Source organism: Lampris incognitus, chromosome 2, assembly GCF_029633865.1.
Source record: "Lampris incognitus isolate fLamInc1 chromosome 2, fLamInc1.hap2, whole genome shotgun sequence".
In the NCBI taxonomy this organism is placed as follows: domain Eukaryota; kingdom Metazoa; phylum Chordata; class Actinopteri; order Lampriformes; family Lampridae; genus Lampris; species Lampris incognitus.
In genome coordinates, this window is record NC_079212.1 from 26986736 (window position 1) to 27010780 (window position 24045).

Genomic DNA, 24045 nt, shown 5'->3' on the forward strand with positions numbered 1-24045 from the left:
AAGGCATTTGAGTTTAAATACTTGGGGTCAACTGTCCAAAGTAACGGGGAGTGCAGTAGAGAGGTGAAAAAGAGAGTGCAGGCAGGTTGGAGTGGGTGGAGAAGTGTGTCAGGAGTGATTTGCGACAGAAGGGTACCAGCAAGAGTTAAAGGGAAAGTTTACAAGATGGTTGTGAGACCAGCTATGTTATATGGTTTGGAGACAGTGGCACTGACGAAAAGACAGGAGGTGGAGCTGAAGGTGGCAGAGTTGAAGATGCTAAGATTTTCACTGGGAGTAACGAAGAAGGACAGGATTAGGAACGATTATATTAGAGGGACCGCTCAGGTTGGACGGTTTGGAGACAAAGCAAGAGAGGCAAGATTGAGATGGCTTGGACATGTGTGGAGGAGAGATGCTGAGTATATTGGGAGAAGGATGCTGAATATGGAGCTGCCAGGGAAGAGGAGAAGAGGAAGGCCAAAGAGGAGGTTTATGGATGTGGTGAGGGAAGACATGCAGGTGGCTGGTGTGACAGAGGAAGACGCAGAAGACAGGAAGAAATGGCAACGGATGATCCGCTGTGGCGACCCCTAACGGGAGCAGCCGAAAGTAGTAGTGGATGGGTAAATATAGTTAAGCTCGGTTAAGTACATTATATCACTGTCCACTGTCTTGCCACTGAATGGTATCCTCTTTAGCTTACTCCTTTGACCTTTGCAGTCAATATCACTTGCTCATATACAAGAGTGTCTCCCATGTGCCCGAGGTGAGTAACGTCAATGTAAAATCACCATAGTCATGAACCATTGACGATGTCGGCTTCAAGGGCTCTGGAGGATCTTCCTTTTCTAAAATCTTAAATCTTGGGACATTTACTGGGTGGGGTTGGGTTTGGGCTGGCCTTGAGGCAAGGGTAACCAGAAAGGTCAGTGGTTTGACTCCCAAGACCAGACAGGACAACGGGGTTAGATGTGAGTGTGTATATGAATATTTTCATGTGAAGCAAGACGTTCGGCATTCCTCCCTGGATAAAGATTAAAAGGAAATGAGATAATATAAAAGCTTCGATAAAAATGTAATTTCCAGACTTCCGGTTATCATTTACTATGATCATCCTTGTTTTGTTATCTTTGCAAAGATTAAAGTTTAAACTGCATTAAGCTCTGAGCTGGAGTTTACAGTAAAGGTGGAATCATGTTAGAAATTATAAACAGAGGAAGACTTGATGCGATTTATTGAACCACTGGTCAAATAAGCATTCAAGTTCTCGTTATATTGTAAAAGGTAACCATTATTTGTATACAGAAAAACCTGTATATAGTAATGAAAAAAAATTACTCTAAAATAATTCAAATTTCAAAATCAACACTTCGCGTTTGTGAAAGAATAAACAGAAATGACATAATGGTCAATATGGTTGTTGGTTTGTGAGGAACAGTGCTATCTATACCTTTTCTGAACCCCTTCCCTTCATTAATAGAATGAATCAACCTTTCACTGATGAGTCTTGGTACATTAGCCACAGATAAACATAGAAGGAGAACGGACAAAGACTAAGATAACAATAAAAATGACAATAATTTAGTTAACTTAACTCCTTGAGGCAGTTGACCTTTTTCATATGTGAAAACAAAAAAAAAAAAAAAGTTCTCAGATATGCCGTATTCATGGGTACAGTAAATGAAGAATTCTTACGTACCCTCTAAAGACATGCTTTCAATAAAATAGAACATATCAAGGTCTTTGGATAACAGTACAACCCGCTTCAAATTGCACCAAAAAAAAAAAAGTCTTCTAGCAGCACCTTGATAACCGTCAATGTGCTGCACTTTTTAGTCTCTCGGCCAACATGACTTTCAAACAAGTCCTTACTTTGACTCGCCCAGCAGGTGGACAATGAGTTCATAGGTGGAGAGAACAATGGCTGTGTTGGGTATTTGTCTAATTAGCTGAGGAACAAGTCCTCTATAAAAAGCTGCATAGCCTTCTTCCACTGCTATCAACCTCCCTGTCTGGAAGAAATACTTGTACTTGCTGCCTTCCTCACGCAGTCTTGTCCGAATGACCTCTGCAGGAATACACAAAAAAATAAGTGTCAGTGAAAAGGGTAGCAAAGATTGTCAGTAAAGAAATGTTTTTGGAAATAAAAAATATCATTTAGCAATATCTAGGTGCATTAAAATGTTCTAGCTTAACATCTGTTTTAACAGATGAACAATTATAAAATGTTAATCGAGTCTTTACCATGTGGGTAGGCGATGCAAGACGCACAGCCTTTTGAAAACGCAGCTGCTAGCATCAGGCTCAGGAAATCGGATGCGCCTTTGTCCGTGTTACTGTTTGGGGATGAGAAGTGTCTCTCAGCGAGGTGTTTCTTCAGCGTCTCATAGATGAGGAAGCAGATCATGGTCTCTGAGATGCCGGCGTAGGATGCAGTCAGGCCTCGGTAGAAGCCCCGGATCCCCTCTGTTCTGTAAACGTAACGGGCGCACTGCAGTGCATTCATCTTCTTCTCTCCTCTGGCTCTAAAAGACAAAATTAGTCAGATGTGTCAATAGATAGAACAGTGGCTATATTACTATTACCAATTTTATTTAAAAAAAAAAAAAGAAAAATTCATAGAAGTGACCATTTTATATGGTGGGATGGGTTACAATCCCACTTGCTGGCATTTAAACAAAACTAGGGCTCACTCTAGTGACCTCACATGATACTACTGCCCTGTACTTGGCAAAGTAAATATAGACTCTTCTTCTGAACACACCATAGTGCGTCAGCATGCGTATTTATGGACCCGGGTCACATGGTCCATCTCACGCACTGCTGAACCCAAGGACAGTGTCATGAATACAGTCTCTGTTAAAAGGTTATCTTGCATGTGATGGCTACAAATTTAAAAAGGACCTTCACATAGCCTATTATTAATTGACATAAAATCTAAAAATACAATTCTAGAAATCGGTCTAGATTTGTAACATGAAGTCAATACATACTTTTTCTCCAGCTGCATCCTCGTCTTGACCATCCAGATGGGGTTCATTAGGGAGTTAGTAATAAAGGCTGAGCAACAGGGGAATGAAAAAAAAAAACAAGGGGTTGTTATTGTTTGACAGCGCAATGTAAAGTAAGAGTTTCATAACAGATTGATCGATAGGAACCAAATAATTCCAGTACTGACACGGAAAAGGTGATTTTGTGCATGTTTGTGCAACTGAACTCTCAACCATATATGGGTTTTATGCTTCAACAAGAGGTTACATGCTCACCTGCAACACCAGCTGAGGACATGTGCACGGCACCGCTGTTGGGAACTAACACCCCATTGAACACCTCTTTAGACTTGGAGTATGCAGCAAAGTATATAGCTCTGAAATATAAAAATGGAGAGAGGGGTTGGATACAGAAACAAAGAGTTTAAGTTTACTTTATCATTAGCCAAGTACATCTGCAAGTGCGACATATTGGTCTTAGTAGGATACGCTACATAAAAACCCAAACAATAACACAATATTCCAAAGTAGAAAAACTTTCAAGGTTGACTAAAAATATTTGGGAGGGATTGTAAAAAAAATAAAAAAATAAAAAAATCGAAGACTACTTATCTAAGGATTCCTAAATTGGCAAGTAAGTAAAGGAAGCAGAGGATCTTCTGTACAGAGTGGAAAAACAAAACAAAACTGGCAGTTGCAAAAAAAAAAAAAAACAAAAAAAAACGACTGAAGCTAAAAACCCAACACTATCACTGCAACCATAATGAGTGTGTCTGGTTTTATAACTGCAGAGCACTTATGTAATCATTACATGTGGGCTGCTGCGAGCCTTTGACAGAGCACATCCAGAGCAGTCTGTTTCCATACCCCTGCTCTCTGTGCTATGCTTCTGGAACAGCCTGTCACAGCACCAGAATGGGCTGAATAAGCACTGGGCGGCTGAGATGTCCCTGGAGCCGTTCCGAATACGGGCTTGTCCAAGCTGTACGCTAGAGTAGAGGATCACTAAAGGTGTGTACTGTAGTCATTTATTAACAATGGGGCATGAAAAATAAATCATCTTTTAAAGTTAAGGAGCTCAAACTGTTTGTGGTAAATTGCTAATTCGTGTTCACTGCATAGGCTACACTGATGTTCCATCTTACAACCAAGTTCAACTGACAAGACCCCATCGATGAGGAAATGAAGGAAAATATTGACCATTTGTTAATGCTTTACAAAAGGTAAAAACGTTACCAGATTTAGAGAACACTGAACTTTTTATTTGGCATAAGTCACAAGTTTCACAGGGTGTACCGAGTTTAAACTAGATGCCCTGTTTCAGGTCCATATCTTATACTAATTAAATGACAGTGGGAAATTAAAAAATTGATGTCACATTAACGTCACAGGTGGTAGCTACATTGTTACTGGCTTTTGTTGCAGGAGCACAGTTAACTGAAATGAGTGGTGTTGTGTTTGTAGATGGATTACTTTTCTTGATAGCACTATGTCCTCCTTAAATACTTAGTGCATGTGGTGATGTTACCTTACCTAGAGGGAGCCACCCCAACAAGGTTTGGACCTAGGCCCCGGAAAAGTGATCTTGGTCCCTCTTTTTCTAGAATTGACCTGAAATAGAAAACAAAGATTAGCTTAGAGCACACAACTTCAGCCATCTGAGAAGAGTTATCTAAGGGTGCTCATGTTAAACCTCATACATGCTATTTCACACTGTTGACATGGTCTGTGTGATGTTACCTGAGGCTCAATTGGGGATTTAAATATTGGTCCCCCCACTTATGAAATCCTCCCTTTTGTCCCACCCAACTGTCTGATCCTGTTTGTCCGAAGGCTGGTTGTGCACAGGCTTCTATAGTGTTCCCTTTGTCCTATGTGATGCATTATGAACCTAGTCTCCTCTACGTGATCGACTTGTGTAAGAACTGTGACACTCAGCATACTCTTTGGAAATCACAGCCTGAGTGACAGTCATTCTTCAAGTCTCTCTGTCTTGAATGGGGCAAGGCAAAGTGGGAGTGTAGGACTAAGACATACGTTTGGCTCTGTGGGGCATACCTAGTCTCTTGAAAATGGTTTATGCCTCCTTATTCTTTCTCTGCAATACTTAACACCTCTTTTCAAAACATGATGAGTAAAAGTAAACTGAGATTTAAAGTTTGGGTCAAATTGTCTAACTGGTGTAGCTCTCCGAGTTTGACTCTGTGTTTAGGAATATAACTGATACCAACACCCGAATTCTGCTTGCATCTTGATAAATTAAAAATGAATGGATTCAGCCGAACTGAACAACTCGGCTCAACCAAGAATTAAAAATAAAAATGATGGAGTGATGCAAAGAATCACAATCTTTGTTAAAAATAAAAATGACAGATCACTTTATACCACTGCTGTACCAAAAAATTGCACCTTCACAAACTTAACGTTCTCCTTGTTTATTTGAGGTCTGTTTAGTTGATGCCTTGTTAATTTCATTTATGTGGAAAATTACAGCACATTTTAGAATTGAATCCTCTTAATTTGGAGTATCTTAAAAAAATGTAAAAACAAAAAAAATTCACATCACTATTTAGGAAAATGTAAGGGCACTAAAAAAGTGAATTTTCCTACACCTTTAACCTATAATCAGCTGACTCTGGTCGACCAGTTCAGCATGAGACAGTCTTTACACTGTAATACAATACTATGGCACCCCCCCCCGCCTTTAGCAGCATGATTTCCTTCCCTGGTCCCTCATGACTGGTGTCAAAACCACACCACCCAAAACGGTCTGACGCAACAGACAACACCAATGGTGTCTCAAGTCTGATATTTCTGTCTTTGGCCCTAGTAGTGAAACATTTTATATTCTCAAAGGGCTGGTAAAGAGTACTAGATCAAAAAAAGGATACTTTGAACTTAATCTCAGTTTACGTAACAGAGGATTGCTGTTTCTCAAATTAACTATGTGGCAGATAGTAGATGAAAGGCTCTTGAAAGTACCTCCATGGGCCGAATCACAAAACTGCAAAGATGTCTCGTTATGCCATCGCATCTGGCATGCCCAAACACTAGCACATTGCCAGAAGTTAATTCTCAACAGGATGCTACTTTGCCACCAAGTGCAAACAGCTTGCAATAATGCCAATCCAATCACAACAGATTTGAAAATAGAGCCAGCTGAGAGCAATTCATGTCAACGAGTGGAAAATTACCAATATGCACCTTAGGGGGAAATCACTCATAGCATGCGGTTGTGTTCCTTGCATAACAGCGAGTCTTACCTTAGGACCTGCAACAGGCCTGGAGTAACAGTCCCTGGTCGGATGACTCCGGTCCCACTCAGGGTGCCCAATTGCACCTGGAAAACTGGCCGGAGAGTGAGGCCTGAGGACTGCAGTCGGGTCTTCAGCACCTCCAGTGGGCAGGTCATGATTGCTCCCACCGTCCCACTACATCTAACCACACAAGGACATAAACACTAGGATTAGAGGCCTTGTTATTTTGAAAAATATGTCTGCTGTGTGGTCTCGTGCCTATACAGTAGTGTTGCCAGTCCCATTGGTCAAACAGCATGTGCTGTTTACTGTCATAATAACAATGATTAACCTGCTTAGAACAGCGTGTGCCTTACGTGTGAGTACGCACTAATACCAACTTCGCACGGAACAAGCTCTTTTGCAATCAAAACAGAGCTGTGAAAGGGTTATGAACAATTATGTGCTCTGCAATGGAAATGTTTTAATTTAACTCAATACATATTGCACAAAAAATAGTAAACTCTGATCCTCTGCTGGGAAAAAAAAACAGCCCAAAGTTTTTATTCATATTGTTCTTTACACTACTGGTCCTAATTAGTATTACCTTAATGAGCTCTGTCTACAACCTTGTCAGTGACCAGTTAAAAGTGATAGATGGATTAGCCTAAGCCATACTTCTGTACCGTGTCTGAAGGACAGAGTCTTACATCTGAAGGATCAACAACATAGTTGCACATGAATTAGATTGGTACACACTGTCTACCTTTTCTTGTTGATCTACTTTCTGGTGCGGGTTTAAGCAAAACATACCTTGGAAGACAGCCAATGGCATTACATAATCTAATTTGACAAACAAATCATATGTTTGAGAAATTATGTGGTATGGAGGACCTAATGTGGCGATGACACGAACACCCAGATGAGAAATACTAGAGGAATGGATTCACTTAAGAGAACTTCTTTTATACCTTTCTGAATGGCCTATGCTCTGTGCAAACAACAGGCCTACTTTTATGGTGAAATTATCCTGAACCTTGTTGGGGGGGGGGGGGGGGGGGCAATGCAGTGCAAAACCAAGTTGTGCTGATTTTAGTATCACAGCATTTCCCCGAGTCACAGTGTTGAGGCAAACTTAACAGATGCCGTGAAGAGGTTTTATGTAATGGTTTCCACATCTCTGGATATTTGAATTTAAAGTGTTAAATGTTTACTCAGGGAAGCAGACTCGTGAATGCAATTTATTGTACATTTTCCTTGAATTATTGCAGTTTTCATATTTTACTGTGATAAGAGGGGATTCTTAAAAATATATCAGACCACAATATTTATATGGTGATATTTGAAAACTCACAGTATGTATTAAGTCAGCACTAGAATATCAATGTAATATTGAATCGACAGGTGCCTGCCAATTCCCTGCCCTAGAAATTGTGTTATGTGCTTTAAGTAAATATTTCACTCATGCAATAGATACTGGTAAAAGGCTGTTGCACAAATTCAGATGGATTCTGTATTACACCTTTTTTTTCTTTACCTTAACAGGTTTGACTAATGCTGTTCAATAGCTACCCATGACACATTTAGAAAAGTCTATAGCTAAAACAAAGTGGCTATAATATGCTGTTGATCTAAACATAAAGAAGTCAAGGGCAGACCGTTAATTCTCTAATAATACCTGACAGACTAATACCTCAATGTAGCTGCTGATAATCGGAATCAAAATCAGACGACTGAAGTTATCATAAAATTGAACAGTGAAAATATCGAAAGATAAAATGTGCTGCTACAGTTAACAAACGACGCTCAATTTTAATCTAAACGTGGAGTGAATCTTATCCAACTATATACAGATTTTCAGGAACTGATGATCATTTTCCGTTGTTGTAAATCGCTGTTATTAACATGATACATAAAGACCCCCGTAAGGTTGCATACAACTTGCACTGTGAGGCCAACCAACTGCTGTCCTTTAATGGCATAGAGAAAGTCTGGTAGCAAAGGAACAACAGTGTTATGCAATACCAGAGGACATTGCGCTAAGGTCAGCCTCATGACAGCGACGCCGCCGCCAATGCAATTACCCACGGTCCCACTAAGGATCCCCCTTAAAGCTGCAGTGTGCGATCGAAAATGATGCAGGACCACAAAAAAAAGAAGAAAGAGAGCGAATTCAACCTGACGCGGAAAAAAAAATCAAGGGAAAAACGCGCTGTGGACAAAATAACGACGTGTCCCTAGTTAGCTAACAGCTAACTTTCCAGCGCGGATGCGAATATAAGATGTCCGTTTATTGTCACGAGTATCGCAGCTTCTGGTGAAACAACAGTCACGTTTTTCGACGAGTCATTCGACAAACGTGTGCGACCAACAACGCGGCATCTGTCTTTGAACAACAAAATGGTTCCTTATCGTCAAATTATAATCAACAAACTATTTTTCTTTTACGTATACGGGTCGCTATCTCGGCTAACGTCACGCAATGCTAATACACTAGCGAGAGCTCGCAGAGCAACGTAGCATCTAGAATAGATAGGTACGGACCACGAGCTAATGTTTTCGATACATCTGACGGATTTCAGTGTTTGCAATGTGTAATTTCACATATTCTACGACGCTGACATATCTACATAGCTTAAGACTGCCACCAGTGTAGTGTTACACGTTATCGGCGAGGCAATGACAACACAAGCTACTACTGTCGGAGAAATAAGAGGCAAAATTGGTGTCACTTACCCCCCGGCGAAGAGATGTAACAGCGTGTCTTTCTGTGCCATCGTCAGACCTTCACCATACTCTTCCTTATGTGTCAGATGAATTAATTATTTCGTTGTTAAGAAGAGAAAGGCAGCCGTCTGGTCCGGTTAGCTTGCTGGCTAACTACTTCCTAGCTCATCCAGCCGGCTTTCTGATTCTGTCATTACGGGGTGTGCGTGCGTGGTGTGCAACCTGAAGAGGCTGGCGTTGACGTCACAGGCCGGTAGGGGGTGTTGTCCATGACGTTGCCACCGCGTTCAAAGTGCCTCGGACCTCTTGTACGACAGCGAAATACCAAGCTGCGAAAGGACTGCACACGTAGTTAAACTAGCTCTTGTTTTGTCTAAGTGACAACTTATTGTAATTATATAGCTTATGTTTCAAATAATTAAAAAAAACAATATCATTGTTAACACTTTTATTTTCATATGATTCGTGTGCAAGAGCTAATGGAAGTTTGCTGTTATGCATTGAGCATAAACTGGTCTCACAAATGTAATTTCCCCCTCCTCCTTTTTCTGAGAATTCCCAAATGCAATATGACATAAGATGTACAGCAAAGGCCTTCACATGCCGATATTGATAAATACACTTAATGCTAAGCCATTATCTTGGAGTTCATCTTATCAAAGCCTTATCTTGCTTTTCTATTACATTTGCCTATCTATAGAAAGAGAAAGAAAGAAAAACATTTTATTTTGCCATTGTATTCTTACAACGAATTGTTTTCTTACAATGCATTTGTCTTCTGAATTTAACCTAGCCTATTGTATAGGAGCAGTGGGCAGCTGCAGCGCCCAGTGACCAAATCCAGTTCTTCTTTCCATTGGCTTGCTCAGGGGCACAGGCAGGAGTATTAACCCTAACGTGCATGTCTTTTTGATGGTGGGAGGAAACCGGAACACCCGGAGGAAACCCACTTAGACACGTGGAGAACATGCAAACTCCACACAGAAAGGACCTAGGGTTCAAACCCAGGACCTTCTTGCTGTGAGGCAACAGTGCTAACCATGGCCACCGCGCCGTTACTCCAGATTGGCCTCTAAACAAATTCTTTGACAACTAATCAACCTGCTCCTGCAACTCTGATTAGGTGGTGATAGAGAAGCACAGAGACAGAGTTGGTGAGTGAAAAAAAAAACCCATCGCCAGAGAGCAGACCACGAGACAACAGCCAAGTCCTTGGGTTTAATTATGGGTTGAAAGTGACACCATATCTATTTCCTGTAGCATGTGAACGTTGTGAATGAGCACATGATGTGATGTTATGTGCTGACAGCCAATGGGAGGTGGAGGTGTGTGAGCTGGAATGTAACCCTCATTCTCACCCTGAGGGCCTTTACACGGTTGTTTGGGTAGTATTGCCTGTTTGTCAGTTATGCTCAATAATCCAGATAAGGAAAACACAGAAAGTTGAATCAGTTGAATCAATAGCAACCCATGCTTTATGTTTTCCTCTTGTTTCTCTTTTTTTAAAAGTTAGTATTCCATACGAAAAATGTCCATAAATTCAGTGGATGATATGCAAAAAAAAATGCATTGTAGCTACACTTATTTTGAACTATTTTAAGCCAAAAATGTAAATTAATCTACAATTACAACATATTTATAGGTATATTAACAATTTAGAGGGGTTAACACATGACTACTTCTTAGAGCAGTAGCTGATATATTCTTAAATACCATTATATACTTACTGACCTGTATATATCACATCAAATCAAAGAATGGGCTACTTTCTGCCATACGCTCTATTGTCCTTTTCACCCCCCAAGTTCTTCCGATATTACTCTCAAATCCAGTGACATATTTAAGTCTACATGATTGAAATGAGGATCTGTATTGTGCAAATTGGTGGTGTGTCATGACTGGAATTTTAGTTCATATTCTTACCCTCACACATACTCAAAAGCCTACAGGGGAGGGTGGGAATGCTGCCACCAGCTGAACATAAACGCGCCATGCAACTTGAGAGCACAACACTGAGGCTCTCTATCTCCATCTAAGGGCCAGATGGAGCTACAGCAGGACTTTGGGAGCACCAGTAAGCTTGCAACATATTGTGCAGCAAGTCACAAGCATCTCCTCCACTACACTGCTGCGTCAGATACCTTTTTTATTATTATTATTATCGCCTTTATCCACTCTAATTGACGTTATCATCTGCTTTTTAACCGGAGGAAATATTTCTTTGCAGGGCTGTAAAAGTTTCTTTTGTGACTTTCCATCTTTACTGATTACATTTTAAAGTATTATTACTTAAAAGTACGTGAGAATTAACGTAAACATGTTTGACATGACCCCTCCTCTGTTGGGCAGTGCCTACCCTGCTGTTGGTCCAGATGGTAGTTAGGCCTGCAGATTTCGTCACCAGGCACAATCATTGTCTTGCACTGGACGTCTTAAATACATAGATTGGAGCGCTACTCAGAGTGCATAGAAAGTGACACCATATATATTCCCTGTAGCATGTGAACGCTGTGAATGAGCACATGATGTGATGCGCTGCCAGCCAATGGGAGGTGGAGCTGTGTGAGCCGGAATGTAAACAGAGAAGTTCTGTTTTTGAAATACAACTACTAACAATGGGACATCTTAGATTATCATATTTCTTAACTAGGGAGGGGTGGCACATGACCATATATTCTAGTTTCGTTTGTTGGAAAATCTATGATGATTGTAAAAGTGATTTAAGGATATATACAGATACAATTGACTTGATTAGAGCTTGACTTTTAGCATGGTGTTAGTTGGCAGAGGTGGGCAATAATCCAAGTCCTTAGCAGGAGACCGTACTGGTGGATTAGTAGAACAATGTGTGATGCCGACCCTTTCTGGTTAAAACTGCCCACTTCTGCCCTTAGATGTTCAAAATGTTATTTACTGTTGGATGTTAATGAGTCTATAACTGGGTGAAATAGCATGCATCCCTGCTGCCTCAGGAAGGAACACCTCAGGAAGCTTCTCTCCTGTCTCCTTTACTTAAGATCCTTCTCAGTCTTCCGACAGTCTGATGAGATACTAAGGTAAGTGGATCACCCACTTCTTTCTTTTGATGAAACCAAGATAAATGTGAAAAGAAAAAAAACATTTTATCCCAATCATTTCTCCCACAAGGAACAAGACACAAACGTTTTATTTGAAATCATTTTTACTAGGTACTTAAAAACAAATCTACACAGAGGAATACAAACAGCCTTTCGCAAGCAAGACAGAAAAACAAAATGTGGCACAATGCGTCCATATCCAGTCCAGTGCGAAACAAGGACTACATCTGCATGTTTAAAAAGTAGAGTGAACATATTTGTGATATGGCATTGGACTGTGTGTTGGCAATTTGACCCTCTCTGTATCAGACGGATGCAGCACTTGCTGGATTGTCATGTCCTGCCATTCCAATGCCTTAAAACTAAATGGTTACTGATTTTTATAAAGGCACCATACCATTCATTTTCATTATGCTCCCAAAGCCATTCCCTTTACGAGTGCTAACGCAAACACTACAAATATAGGGCAAGAAGCATGGAGTGACAAATAAGTTGAAGACGTAGGACCTTGTTCATCAATGGTTCTTACATACAAATGTGTTCTTACACAACCATGGGATTTCTGAAGTTTGTCTCAGACACTAGTGTAGAACCTGGGTAACCCCTGAATTTAGACACCAATTGTCTAACACTGATGTCTTTGCAAGCCTGGGTAATTGCAAGTTGCAAGACAATAGATGTTAGGGGGAAGGAAATGTAAATAACCATCAGGCTTTGCTTCGTACTGTCATATAATCTTGAGAGCTAAAAAAAATTCCATAGGTAAGAACAAATTTGTATGTACAAGCGATTGATGAATTAGGCCTGCTGTGATTTTGAGAGAAATTTCCCGCAGATGTATGCTACAAATGATCACAGTGACAATATCCTTCTGTAAAAATATCTTCTAATGATGGTCCAACCTGATGCTCCCACAGTGAACAAACAGGCACTTCCATATTAGAGACCTGATAGTGCAGAGTGCAAAGGGGAGAGAGTTAAAACACAACGGCGAGAGGGATGGGGTCACAGCTGGTGAGTCCGAAAGAGTCATACTACATCTGCAACTTCGAATTCTCTCTCGAGCTACCAAACACTGCATTCCCCATCACTCACAGTGGAGTGGTCAGCATCACTTTTGAGTTTTGTCTGAGCAGCAGCATTATAGTACATTTGAAATAAACAAGATTCTGTTTCTTTCTTAAAGTAACAAGGACTTAATCTTGTGATAATCAATTGGGGGAAATGTATATGTCGAGGTGTGTGTACGCTGCTCTCTTGTGGTCAGACATGACAAGTGCACAACCTCAAAGCTTGAGTCCAATTTTTACAGACATCAGTTTTATTAGCACAACAAATCATTACATTTCAATTTAAAAAGGCTATTGGAGACAATTTCATAATCATTTAAGAGGTCTGGAGGTCACAGCAGAGGTATTGACAAAATATCCCATTTCACCAAGCCAACAAGAGGAAGCACACCAAAGTGGTGACTGTTGGGAGATCGTTGGGACCAGCATGTGCATAGAGTTCAGTTGAGTCCTGAATTTTTTTTTTAAAAAACGTCCCAAAATATAACCGAGATGAAAGATTTAAAATAAGATAAGAGAACCAAGAAGAGGGAGTCCAGCCACCGTCGCTGAAGCACAGTGCAAAACATGAAAGACATTTGCTATTGACTGCAGTTTTGTCGCGTCAGTCGTAGAGGCTGGAGTGTAATGCTATCAAAAAACAGGTTCAACCCCATTAGGATCCCAGAGGAATATAAGGAAGAGGCGAGAGTGTGCTCTGTGTTGCGATTATCAACTCAGTCATTGGTAGAGCAGGTAGTTCTTGAGAGAGGCTGGTAGGGGAAGACCGTGGATTTCACTCAGACGTTCTCGCCCCAGAGCCACCCGGACGGCTCGCCTGCACAGGTCCATCAGGGGGAGAGGCTCAGCTGGGAGGGAGACAAGACAGGAAGAGCGGTGAGTAGGAGCACATCTCATGCTTTCATAATGACCACCCCCCTCCATATCAATTAAACATCAATCAGCATGGTCACTCCCTCTCTCTCTCGCTTGGATAATTCAGGCTGTTGTACAATTGCAGTCTGTGGCTCAGTATATAGTGGAGCTGAGCAGCCACAACGGCAGCATTTGTTTCAGCCATTTGACTTAACTACGCACATCCTGGATTCAACAATATAAATCTCAAAACTGTAATTAACACTACACAAGTAGAAGAATGGCTTTTCTGGGGGGGGGGCACATTATTCAATACAGATTTAAACTGATGCATTGGCTAATGTTCAAGCTACGACTACTATTGATTTAGACAGCTTTTATCAGGCAAAAACTGGGAGGGAATTGCAGAAAAATCAATGCGAGCGTCAGATCGGTAATGCCCAATTTGACAAGTGTTATCTTATTTTTTAGCAACTAATAATTGCCATTGCTGCTTCTTTGGCACACACACAAAATTAACTTTCTGACTTCTCCCTTCAATGTATTCCCCTCCTTGTTTTAAACACGTCGACTGACAGTAAAGAAACAACACAGATAACAAGTGTGGGCTAACTTTGGGTTTTGTAAGAGTTGTACCGATTTTTTTTTTTTAACTACCAGCAAATGAGTTGATGAATATGATAGAACCATCCTTCTCTGCCTCTTCCATTACTGGATTGAGTAAATGTATACCTATAAGGATTTCCCCTTGCTAACAGCCACAAAACTATAGCATCAGCAGAACTAAAGTGGAACCTTTTGCACTATTTCATTGCATAGTATTGAATTAAAATGGTAAGCAGACTGCATTTATATAGCACTTTTCTCAAAGCGCTTTACATTTAACGTCTCACATTTTTACCCACACACACACACACACACACACACACACACACACACACACACACACACACACCGATGGCAGTGTCAACCATGCAAGGTAACAACCAGGTCATTGGGAGCAGTTAGGGGTTAGGTGTCTTGCTAAGGGACACCGACATTTTTTGCCAGGCGGAGCCGAGGATCGAACCAGCAACCCTCCAGTTACCAGACAACCTGCTCTATCTCCTGAATCAAATCACTTTTTTTCCCATTGCTTAAAATGTATCTAGATGCCTTGTAAAGCTTATCGTGTCCCAAGATACAAATCAAACTCAGCGGGTGAGACGCACACCCCTGGTATACTGAGGAGCTGAGCAGCCACTACATTTGTTTGTGCCATTTGGCTATAGTGCATTAAAATTTCATATAAGTATTACAAACTAAAACTACACAAGTACAAGAAAATCATATTCAATAATATCTTATTAAATTAGCAACTGTGAGAATAACAGTTCTCATAAGAGAATAACAGCAGCAGTGGCTCAGCAGGTCATCCAGTAACTTCAGGGTTGCTGGTGAAATCCTCCTGATAAATTGTTTGCAACCACCATCTGTGTACGTGTGTGTGCGGAGACATTAATTGTAAAGTGCCATGTTCATTTACAGGAAACCGAATTACAACTAACTGAATTTGTACCAAACCTAAAACAAAAAAACAAAGACAGTACCATCTAATGAGTACTTGGGTCATTCAGTGCTGTTCAACAACATGTTTTGTAAAACACTTATCACTGAAAGGACACAGCCATCCTGTTTAGTCAAGGAGTGATAGGGGTCAGTCCCTGGGAGAAGGTCATAAGCAGTTTGTTTTTGTGCATGCCGGAGAACTTCTTCATCCCATATGGCCATAAAGACTGACATATGGGCTGCATGGCCAAAAGCCACATTGTTACTTGCAACCACCACCACAGCTTTTTACATTTTTAAATAGAACATTTTCTTTGTCCACTTCTTGCTGAGAACAGTGCTGTAACAACAGTGACTTCGTTCCAAAACAGGAAATTTTTGATTAAGGGAGGCTGTCTAATTATTAATTTCCAGTAGTCTGAGCCAAGGGGGTTCCTAAAATTCTCTACGCCAAGGCCCCCCAAATAGCATTAGCTTCTAGCTGGGGGGCCCCCTTTAATAACCCATTGACAAGACTATGGCAATATATATATATATATATATATATATATATCTCCAATTTGCCGATACCCCCCAGCGGCCCTCCCTTAGAAAACCACTGGTCTGAGCTATGGGACAAAGAGGTAAACGATGTCACAGCCCATTATCAGGCATGTCAGACTGCTTTACATAATAGCCGTGTATGCGGCTGGACTGACTCAAGTATGGCTCGAAAGCCAGCACGCTGAACTGCAGTTACCCCGTTTTCCTGTGCAGTAATACATTTGCTTTGCGAGGACCCAACCTTTGACCATTACACCTTTTTTTTACTGCATCAATAAAAAGGACATGTAACCAAGATGACTAAACCACTACTGTGCTCTATCAAGTTTTAGCTGATAGGTGGAATAGAAGAGGATTAGGGATGCAGGTTCTGAAAAGCCTGTACTTACGATCAAGACCATTTATGTACCGAATGCGTATTTCACAGTGTCCCCACACGGCGCTCACCACTGGATAAAGCTTCCTGCCCTTAAGTCCTCGGAATGCCACCCCTAGATACTGTCCGTCCACTATGTAACCAAGAGTCCCCTCATCCATGTCCAAGACTACGAGGAAAGAGTCAGGTATTATGAAGGAGTCGTCAGGCTCCAGGAAATTTGGGTAGGTTTTCCCAGGGTGGTTCTTGCCATCGTGGTAGAGTTTACTCCGGCACAGGTCCCAGCCCCATGACTCAGTATTGTTTCCTACCAGGGCTGTGTAGCCCACCGAGTGTAGCGGGGCATCACCTGTGGCTACCCCTACCACAGCATGTGTGCCCCTCTGGCGCATGGCCCAGCTGATCTCCCAGACGTGCAGTCCGCGGGTGTAGCCAACACGGCCGCGGATGGCATCAGTGCTCTGGGCCACAGGGTGCCTGTGAAACACTAGCTTGTTGTCATCCTTGACAAAGATGTTGATGGAGCGGTCATCATTGTTCCATGAGTGCTGCACCTGGATGTCCAGGTTGGCAGGCGGCATGTCTAGCAGCAGATCCAGCCGAGACGGCTTGGTGTGGTTCAGGGCCTGCAGCTCCAGCTTGAGGGGACTGAATGCCGGGTCCCGCATGTCAATGGTTTTAATGCCACCTGGGACCTTTTGCCCCATGCTCCGTGTTTGTAAGAGTACCTACCTCCTCCTCCACCTCCTCAATTCAAAGAAAAAGGAGGGGAGCAAATCAGCCTCAGCCAACCCTCCTCCACTGTGCAGTTCAAATCAGGGGGCAGGCTTGTGTCCCCTTGACAGACGGGGTCTGGTCAGGTATTGGTTTAAACCCACCTGGAGAAATTAGAGGATGAAAGCAGAGGAGAGCAGCATGTCAATTGTTACTCAATTAACTTTCCCTCTGTTCCAACCAGAAAATTGAAATTATTAAGCATTGTATCACAAAGAAAAATGTATTCCTTGTAATAGGGACAGTACAGAAATCACATGTTGAAGTTTTACAAGTTTTTGAACATTTTGTTCGTCTTGCCTCTTTTAATCCATTTTGTAATTATACCAAGACTGCTGTAAACTTTTCACAGCCTTCTGTTACACTATATTCAGTCTCGTCACCATCGGGCAAATTTTGGACAATTTCCCAATTACATGTGTGTTTGACATATTAATAGGTTTAAAAAAAAAAGTAAAAAAAAAAAAAAATACCCCCATAGCGTAAAGAACAATGTAAAGAAGGGTCAGTAAGTTATAAATAATATGTAGCCTACATCAGCTTGTGATGATGTGTGTATTTGACTGATAATGCTTTCATTCAGAATTTAGTGGGGCACGGGGCGTCCGGGTAGCGTGGCGGTCTATTCCATTGCCTACCAACACGGGGATCGCCAGTTTGAATGCCCGTGTTACGTCCAGCTTGGTTGGGCGCCCCTACAGACACAATTGGCTGTGTCTGCGGGTGGGATGCCGGATGTGGGTGTGTGTCCTGGTCGCTGTACTAGCGTCTCCCCTGGTCGGTCGGGGCTCCTGTTCAGAGAGTAGGATGAACTGGGGGCGGGGGGGGGGGGTAGCATGATCCTCACACGCGCTACGTCCCCTGGCGAAACTCCTCACTGTCCGGTTAAAAGAAGCAGCTGGCGACTCCACATGTATTGGAGGAACCATATGGTAGTCTGTAGCCCTCCCCAGATTGGCAGAGGGGGTGGAGGAGTGACCAGGATGGCTTGGAAGAGTGGGGTAATTGGCCGGATACAATGGGGAGAAAAGAGGGGGGGAAAAATTTAGTGGGGCAGAGTTCAGAACAAAATTTGTGACCATCAGTCGCAGGATCACTATGAACTACGGTGTTTGGGAAACACTAGCAATTTAGCAACGAATGAAGCTCAAACTCTTTGCTACAGTTTGTTCTGCCTTTGAATACCATTAACTGGAAACTCAACCATGTTGGTCAATAGACAGTATTTGATCTATAGCTGCTGGCTCTTATATAGGGCCAAAGAGGTCAGTGACTTAGCGTTCATGTGATGCAAGCCATGAGGCAGGTTAGTGCGTTAAGAAAACATTTTTGGTTCTCTAGTTTCAACAGAAAGACAATACTCATAAAACTCATAAAACAGGACGAATTAAAGGATAAGAATGAGGGCATCAGCGTGTCTCATGGCCAAAGAAACACCAAGCCCATATTCCTATGTTAAAATGATAACAGTATCATATTGCATAATAGATCTTTTGGTCATGGCCTCATTTTCTAGTGCCTACAATACACTGTGCAAGGCAAACAGCATCTTAAAATACAGTTTTAGTGTGAAGCATTTCCCTACGACTTCCCTCTCAACATAATTGTTAAGTCAGAGGCGAATGTAGGGCAGATTTGTACACAGCCATTCTCTTCTTGCCATTTCCCCTTAATCTCACCCGGCAAACCAAGACAAACAAGATCAACAAGTTGCAGTTGCTCTGCAAGCAAACACTTATTCAATCGATGGGCCTTGGGACAACCCAAAATGCTTCGATTGAAGTGCAACGTAGCAAAACATATTTGCTGACTAAACATAGTCATAATGCAGAATCCAAGTTCTTAAGATCACTTAAAAAAACAACAACCCTCCCCTAAACAAAGGTCTGACAGTTTAGCACGCAACAGTTGTGCCACCATGCTGGTCAGCCAGACTGGTATTTTGTCCTTTACAATAAACAAAATTAATGTTGCAACTAGAGTCTGACCTGCACAGCTGTTAGGCTTAGAGTTGACTATTGTTTATTCATCTGTCAGATGGACCAAAGCAATTATGGTGACCCAGTGGTTAGCACTGTTGCCTCACAGCAAGAAGGTCCTGGGTTCGAATCCCCGGTTCTTTCCGTGTGGAGTTTGCACGTTCTCCTCGTGTCTGTGTGGGTTCCTTTTGGTTTTCTCCAACCATCAAAAAGACATGCATGTTGGGTTAATACTCCTGTCTCTGACCCTGACTAAGGCAATAAGAACAAGACCTGGAGTTGGTCCCCAGGCGCTGCACCACAGTAGCCCACTGCTCCTATACAAAAGGATGGGTTGAATGCAGAAAAACACATTTCATTGTAACCTACAATGACAAAATAAGCGACTTTCATTCATTCAAAGTGGCTTTCATGTGGGTTAAAATATTTGACCCAATTTAAAACTCGTCTGTGATCTAAGGTGTGTTCACTTTTTTTTTTTGAGGGATGCACGCTTAATATACAGTTATTAGCTTACTACCTGTGACAGCCCAACCCATGCCATTTGCTGTGCCTGCCCAGTTTTGCCTTTCCCTCTTTTTCAGGAGGCCAACAGGCAGACTGTGGGAGGGTTGTTCGTGAGTAAGAGGCATGCCTGAGTTGCCTAGACCCAGGTATTAAAAAGCTATCTGGCCCTGGCAGTCTTACTCTCCATCTCCCTCATATTTGTTTTTGGTTCACACTTCACAACACCCACCACACCACATTTTTATTCAGCCAAGCAGTGCACTTACACCAGTGATTATACAGAGTTACACACTCTATGGTGCATTTTTGTATACGGTTTGTTAATTTCAACTTTGATTTCATGTGTGACCTCTTTGTAGGAAACACAGAGCCAGTTCATGGCACACCCAACTGTTGTCAGTGCTAAAGCAAAAGCAGGGCATTGAGAGCAAACATGACAGCTACTCAGCTGAATCGCTCCCATTGCCTGCTGTATAATAATAGCGTTAGACAGAGGAGGGAGAGACAGTGCAACCACAAAGTACTGGATATAAATGGTTACATGGATGCACCCCCCCTCCATTCAATCAATTATAATTAGCAATAGATCTAGCAACTGACCTGTAGCACATTTAACATCCATAAAGGTGCAACGATATATAGTCGACTTGAGACCAGTGCCACCGGCTCAACTTGTGTCACATGTTCCTGTCACTTCAGATAAAACGTGTCAACACTCCTCTACCATATGCATCTTACGAAGCTCGATACCGTATCGGGTAAACGCTCCAAATTCTGGTTTCTTTGTTAACTATTTCACAGGGGATTATGGTTTATCAAGTGTGAGAGAGGAGGCTCAGGAATAGTAATGTGATTAGCTAGTTGTCCTGAATTTCATGTTTCCTTTGCTTCCAGCTCATTCTGTAAGAAGCCATCTCTTAAGGGACTGCATCATGTTGCAATCTGGACATTTTCCTCATATAATTTCAGCAATAACATCCCACCCCCACACAGATTTTCTTAGAGGACGGGGGCCACAATTTCAACTTTAGAGCTGATCTTAATGATTAAGCACTTCAGTAAAAACTGCAACTTTGTTTCTGGCAAATGTGCAGGGTCAGCAAAAACAAAAACAAAAAACTACAAGCTTAAGTACAAGGACACGAAAATTCTTTATAGTCTTTGCTGAAAAGTCATGATATTAATATTTTTGTCATACTTAATGTAGAAGAAAGCCCAATTCCTATTCTTAATGCTGAGAGGGAAACAAGAGAGACGCTCTTGGGGGCTGATGCGAAGAAAACAGGATATGTGCTTCTGTAGCATGATTATCCACTAATAATAATATTTTTTTTAAAAAAGCCTTTCAATGTAGCTCAAAAGCAACCATGTGAAATAGCACAAATGTGTGTCAGTTGCGGTTTCACAAAGAAAATAAGGGGGAAAACCTGTGTCATAGCAGTGGCACAAAAAAACAGACCGGAGGCCCTCAATAGGCCGACTCTAGGCTCCGTTCAAGCAGCTATTCTGACACTGAAAAGAAGAAGAAAAGAAAAAAAGAGCCCACAATCTCCAAAAATAGGATATAAGAGGGGGGAAAACTCTAGCCATTTCCTATTATATGGTTGTCTAGTCAGAAGGCAGCAGGAAAAGCGGTCATAAAATGTCTGGCTTAAAAATATAAAACATGCTGCCGACTATGTTTGAGGGAGACACTGCTGGACCACAATTTTGGAGCAGACAGAGCTCTGGACGACACAGAGACTTGACAATAAAAACCTCATGAAAACATGGGGCAGACCACTTTACAGCTTACATCACAGAAGGCCACTTTCAAATCTAGATCAAAGAGCAACTATGATGGGGCATTTACAGTCTGATTACAGAGGACCATGCATTCTGCAACACACAAATCAAAATGTTAGGCAACAGCAGATTTTCACCCTCTTAACCTATTAGCCGAAAAATATCTGCACTCGAAAATAACCATTGTCTACATGCCAATGACATGCCCATTTAAATTATTAGTCATGGATGCCAATTTTTTTTCTTTTCTTTTTTTTTTAGACACAAAGAACACATTCAGTTGACCCACATACAGGAGGAGTCTTCTCCCAGAGACATAATATGATATTTCCTCAGTGCAGGTGTGGCAACACTTGCTTTTGTGGTCTGTATTTTTGGCCATGATGCAGTTAGGCCCTGCAAAAGTTTGTGTTAGCATGGAAAACTGGGCTACTGGGAAGGCCGCTCTAATTGAATTGTAGACAAGAGTTCATTGAGAAGTGTTTTGGCTCTTCCTCTAATGCAAGTAAACAACCATTTAAATGGGTCATGTCTCTTCAGTGATAGGAAAATAGGAGAAAAGAAAAAGCAAGCAGCGGGTGGCCAGCATCTGAATGTAAACAATCTCTTTATCAATGCCTGTCCAGCCTTCAGAGAGAGTTAAACATGTTAATTTGCAAAGCCTTTATGCCAAACCTTCACCGGTCTGTTTCAAGCCCCATGGCAAAGGACTGTCTTAGACAAACAGAAGTAAACAAACAAATAAATAACAGAACAGTGATAGCCCTCCCACTTTTCCCTTGGATTTCAAAACAAAAATGTCTCCAATCGTAGTGTCAAAGGTGGCGAGTGGCCTGTGTTGAGTGTTTGGGCTGGAGTCCTGACTGGGTTGGGGATCATGGGCCCCTGGGCCTGAAGCTGATTGAAATGCAGGAGGTGGGGTCCAGAGATCTGCTGAGCCAAAGAAACACTTGTCCCTTTTGTAAGGCCCAATTTAGACTGGGACCACCTGAACTTAACCCCCAGCCTGTTTTGTGACCTGCCGAGTTTAGAAAGCTCACTTTTGCAAGCTCGGTCAGCATCATTATCAAAACTGTGGATTCTTCTGGGGCACCAACAAAACTCAAAACAATGTGCATTACTTAACACATTGACCAATTCATCCATGCTCTGTGCACCATTAAGCAATGGATGTACTATTTGCAGGTCACACAAAAATGACCCAGGCCCCATTTGCATTTTATATTTTAAAAACACCATTTAAAACGGTTTCAGTCTAGTAGAGTTTTTGATTTTTGATTTTGTGAAGAAATTTAGAGCTCCAGATATTGACAGCGATTGTCTAGGTAGGCCTATCAAATACTTAAACAGGTTTAGCTGAACATGCTAGCTAATGTAGCTAGTAAGTACAGCCTAATCTTTAAATGAGCCATTTTAGCGGGGCCGTGCATGCAGCCAGGCTCCACCGGGGACCACGAAGCGACCATCAGCCGAACAACGCGCCGGCCATGTGTCAATAACATTGATTTGCAGCATTGTTTGCGTGATCACGTTTGGCCAGTTTGTTAACACGCGCGCGCGCGCGCACACACACACACTCACACACACATTTCAGCGACATGCTGGCGCGACAACAAAAGGAACAATTCACTACTTGTTCCGACTCAACCCGACGTTTAGAGAGGACGTGACAACACTTATGCCAGGTTTGTTTTCTTTAAAAAAAAAAAAAAAGAAGCCCGATCAACATTTAGAAACCGAAACACGCCGCTTTCGCCGACACGGGAGGGCGAAGAGAAACGCGCAGGGAAAAGGTTGACGATTGTGAAACATCGCACTCACCTATCTGTTAACTTGTTATGCGGCGTAAATGGGATGAAGGCTGGATGAGACGAGGTGAGGCTTCGACGCGTAGACCTACTCCATGTCCGTCCGTCCGTCCGTCCGTCCGTCTGTCTGTCTCTCTCCCCCCTCCTCTATCGTCCCCCTCTTCGCTTTACCTCATAGCAGCGTTTCAGGCTGGACATGAATTAGGTGAAATGATGGCTGCGCTAACAGCTCTCTGATCACGTGGTTGAAATCGCTCCCAGCTGCCGTGTGAGATTAGGGACCTCCCCGCTCCGGACTACGCAAATCCTTTCATGTGCAACCTGGGCCGAAATACCACGAACTGCGAATCTCAGTAGGGAATAATGGTAAAAAGGGTAGGTGTGGGACGTACTGCCCGGCTGTCCGCCGATTTGCCCCCCCCTTGGTGTCGCAAGGCAAATCGGGGAAGTATTTAGTTTCTAATTACGATGCATTTCGATTTGACGGGAAGCGGGTGAGTGCGTTTAGGGAGAAGTCGTTGTAACAAACATGTCGCGGTGAAAAGACTGAAAATTGTGAGTGGTCGCAAATGTTGGTGTAAAAGAAAGCATATTAATAGCCGTATTTTGAAAGTTTGCTCTAAATTGAAACTGCCAAAACGTAGTTCCTGTTGCCGAGTTGGACATTTGGGATCTGTAGTCTTGTGGCAAGCTGATTGACAAACGAGGATCATTTTAATATGATGTGGAGCCGCAGCATTAATCGTTATGGTTTATAATGTCATATCCCATGAACCGTGGACAGATGC

The 24045-nt window shown here is 42.1% G+C and overlaps 2 protein-coding genes across 3 annotated transcripts; both read right to left on the minus strand.

Moving 5' to 3' along the window:
• Positions 1 to 1609: 1609 nt before the first annotated feature.
• On the minus strand, positions 1610 to 9134 carry slc25a33 (solute carrier family 25 member 33). The gene is made up of 7 exons (XM_056274001.1): positions 8945 to 9134; positions 6236 to 6409; positions 4506 to 4583; positions 3249 to 3349; positions 2976 to 3042; positions 2227 to 2507; positions 1610 to 2050 (listed from the first exon to the last, which is right to left on the minus strand). The coding sequence occupies exons 1-7, from the start codon at positions 8983 to 8985 to the stop codon at positions 1851 to 1853; spliced, it is 942 nt and encodes a 313-aa protein (XP_056129976.1). The 5' UTR covers positions 8986 to 9134; the 3' UTR covers positions 1610 to 1850.
• Positions 9135 to 12124: 2990 nt separating this feature from the next.
• On the minus strand, positions 12125 to 23512 carry spsb1 (splA/ryanodine receptor domain and SOCS box containing 1). 2 transcript variants are annotated; one of them, XM_056273731.1, is made up of 3 exons: positions 23271 to 23512; positions 16418 to 17282; positions 12125 to 13930 (listed from the first exon to the last, which is right to left on the minus strand). In XM_056273731.1, exons 2-3 carry the CDS (start codon positions 17109 to 17111, stop codon positions 13803 to 13805), a joined length of 822 nt encoding a protein of 273 aa, XP_056129706.1. In that variant the 5' UTR covers positions 17112 to 17282; positions 23271 to 23512; the 3' UTR covers positions 12125 to 13802. The 2 variants fall into 2 exon arrangements, with proteins under 2 accessions (XP_056129706.1, XP_056129707.1); XM_056273732.1 differs by having other exon boundaries at positions 13921 to 13930; positions 16438 to 17282.
• Positions 23513 to 24045: the final 533 nt, after the last annotated feature.

Coding starts and splice junctions, on each gene's coding strand:
- slc25a33 (XM_056274001.1), bottom strand. CDS start 8,985: ATGGCACAGAAAGACACGCTGTTACATCTCTTCGCCGGGGG. Junction 4,584..6,235: donor GGCCTGTTGCAGGTCCTAAG/GTAAGACTCGCT, acceptor TTTCTATTTCAG/GTCAATTCTAGAAAAAGAGG. Junction 2,508..2,975: donor AGGATGCAGCTGGAGAAAAA/GTATGTATTGAC, acceptor TTTGTCTTTTAG/AGCCAGAGGAGAGAAGAAGA.
- spsb1 (XM_056273731.1), bottom strand. CDS start 17,111: ATGGGGCAAAAGGTCCCAGGTGGCATTAAAACCATTGACATGCGGGAC. Junction 13,931..16,417: donor GTACATAAATGGTCTTGATC/GTAAGTACAGGC, acceptor TCTCCCTCCCAG/CTGAGCCTCTCCCCCTGATG.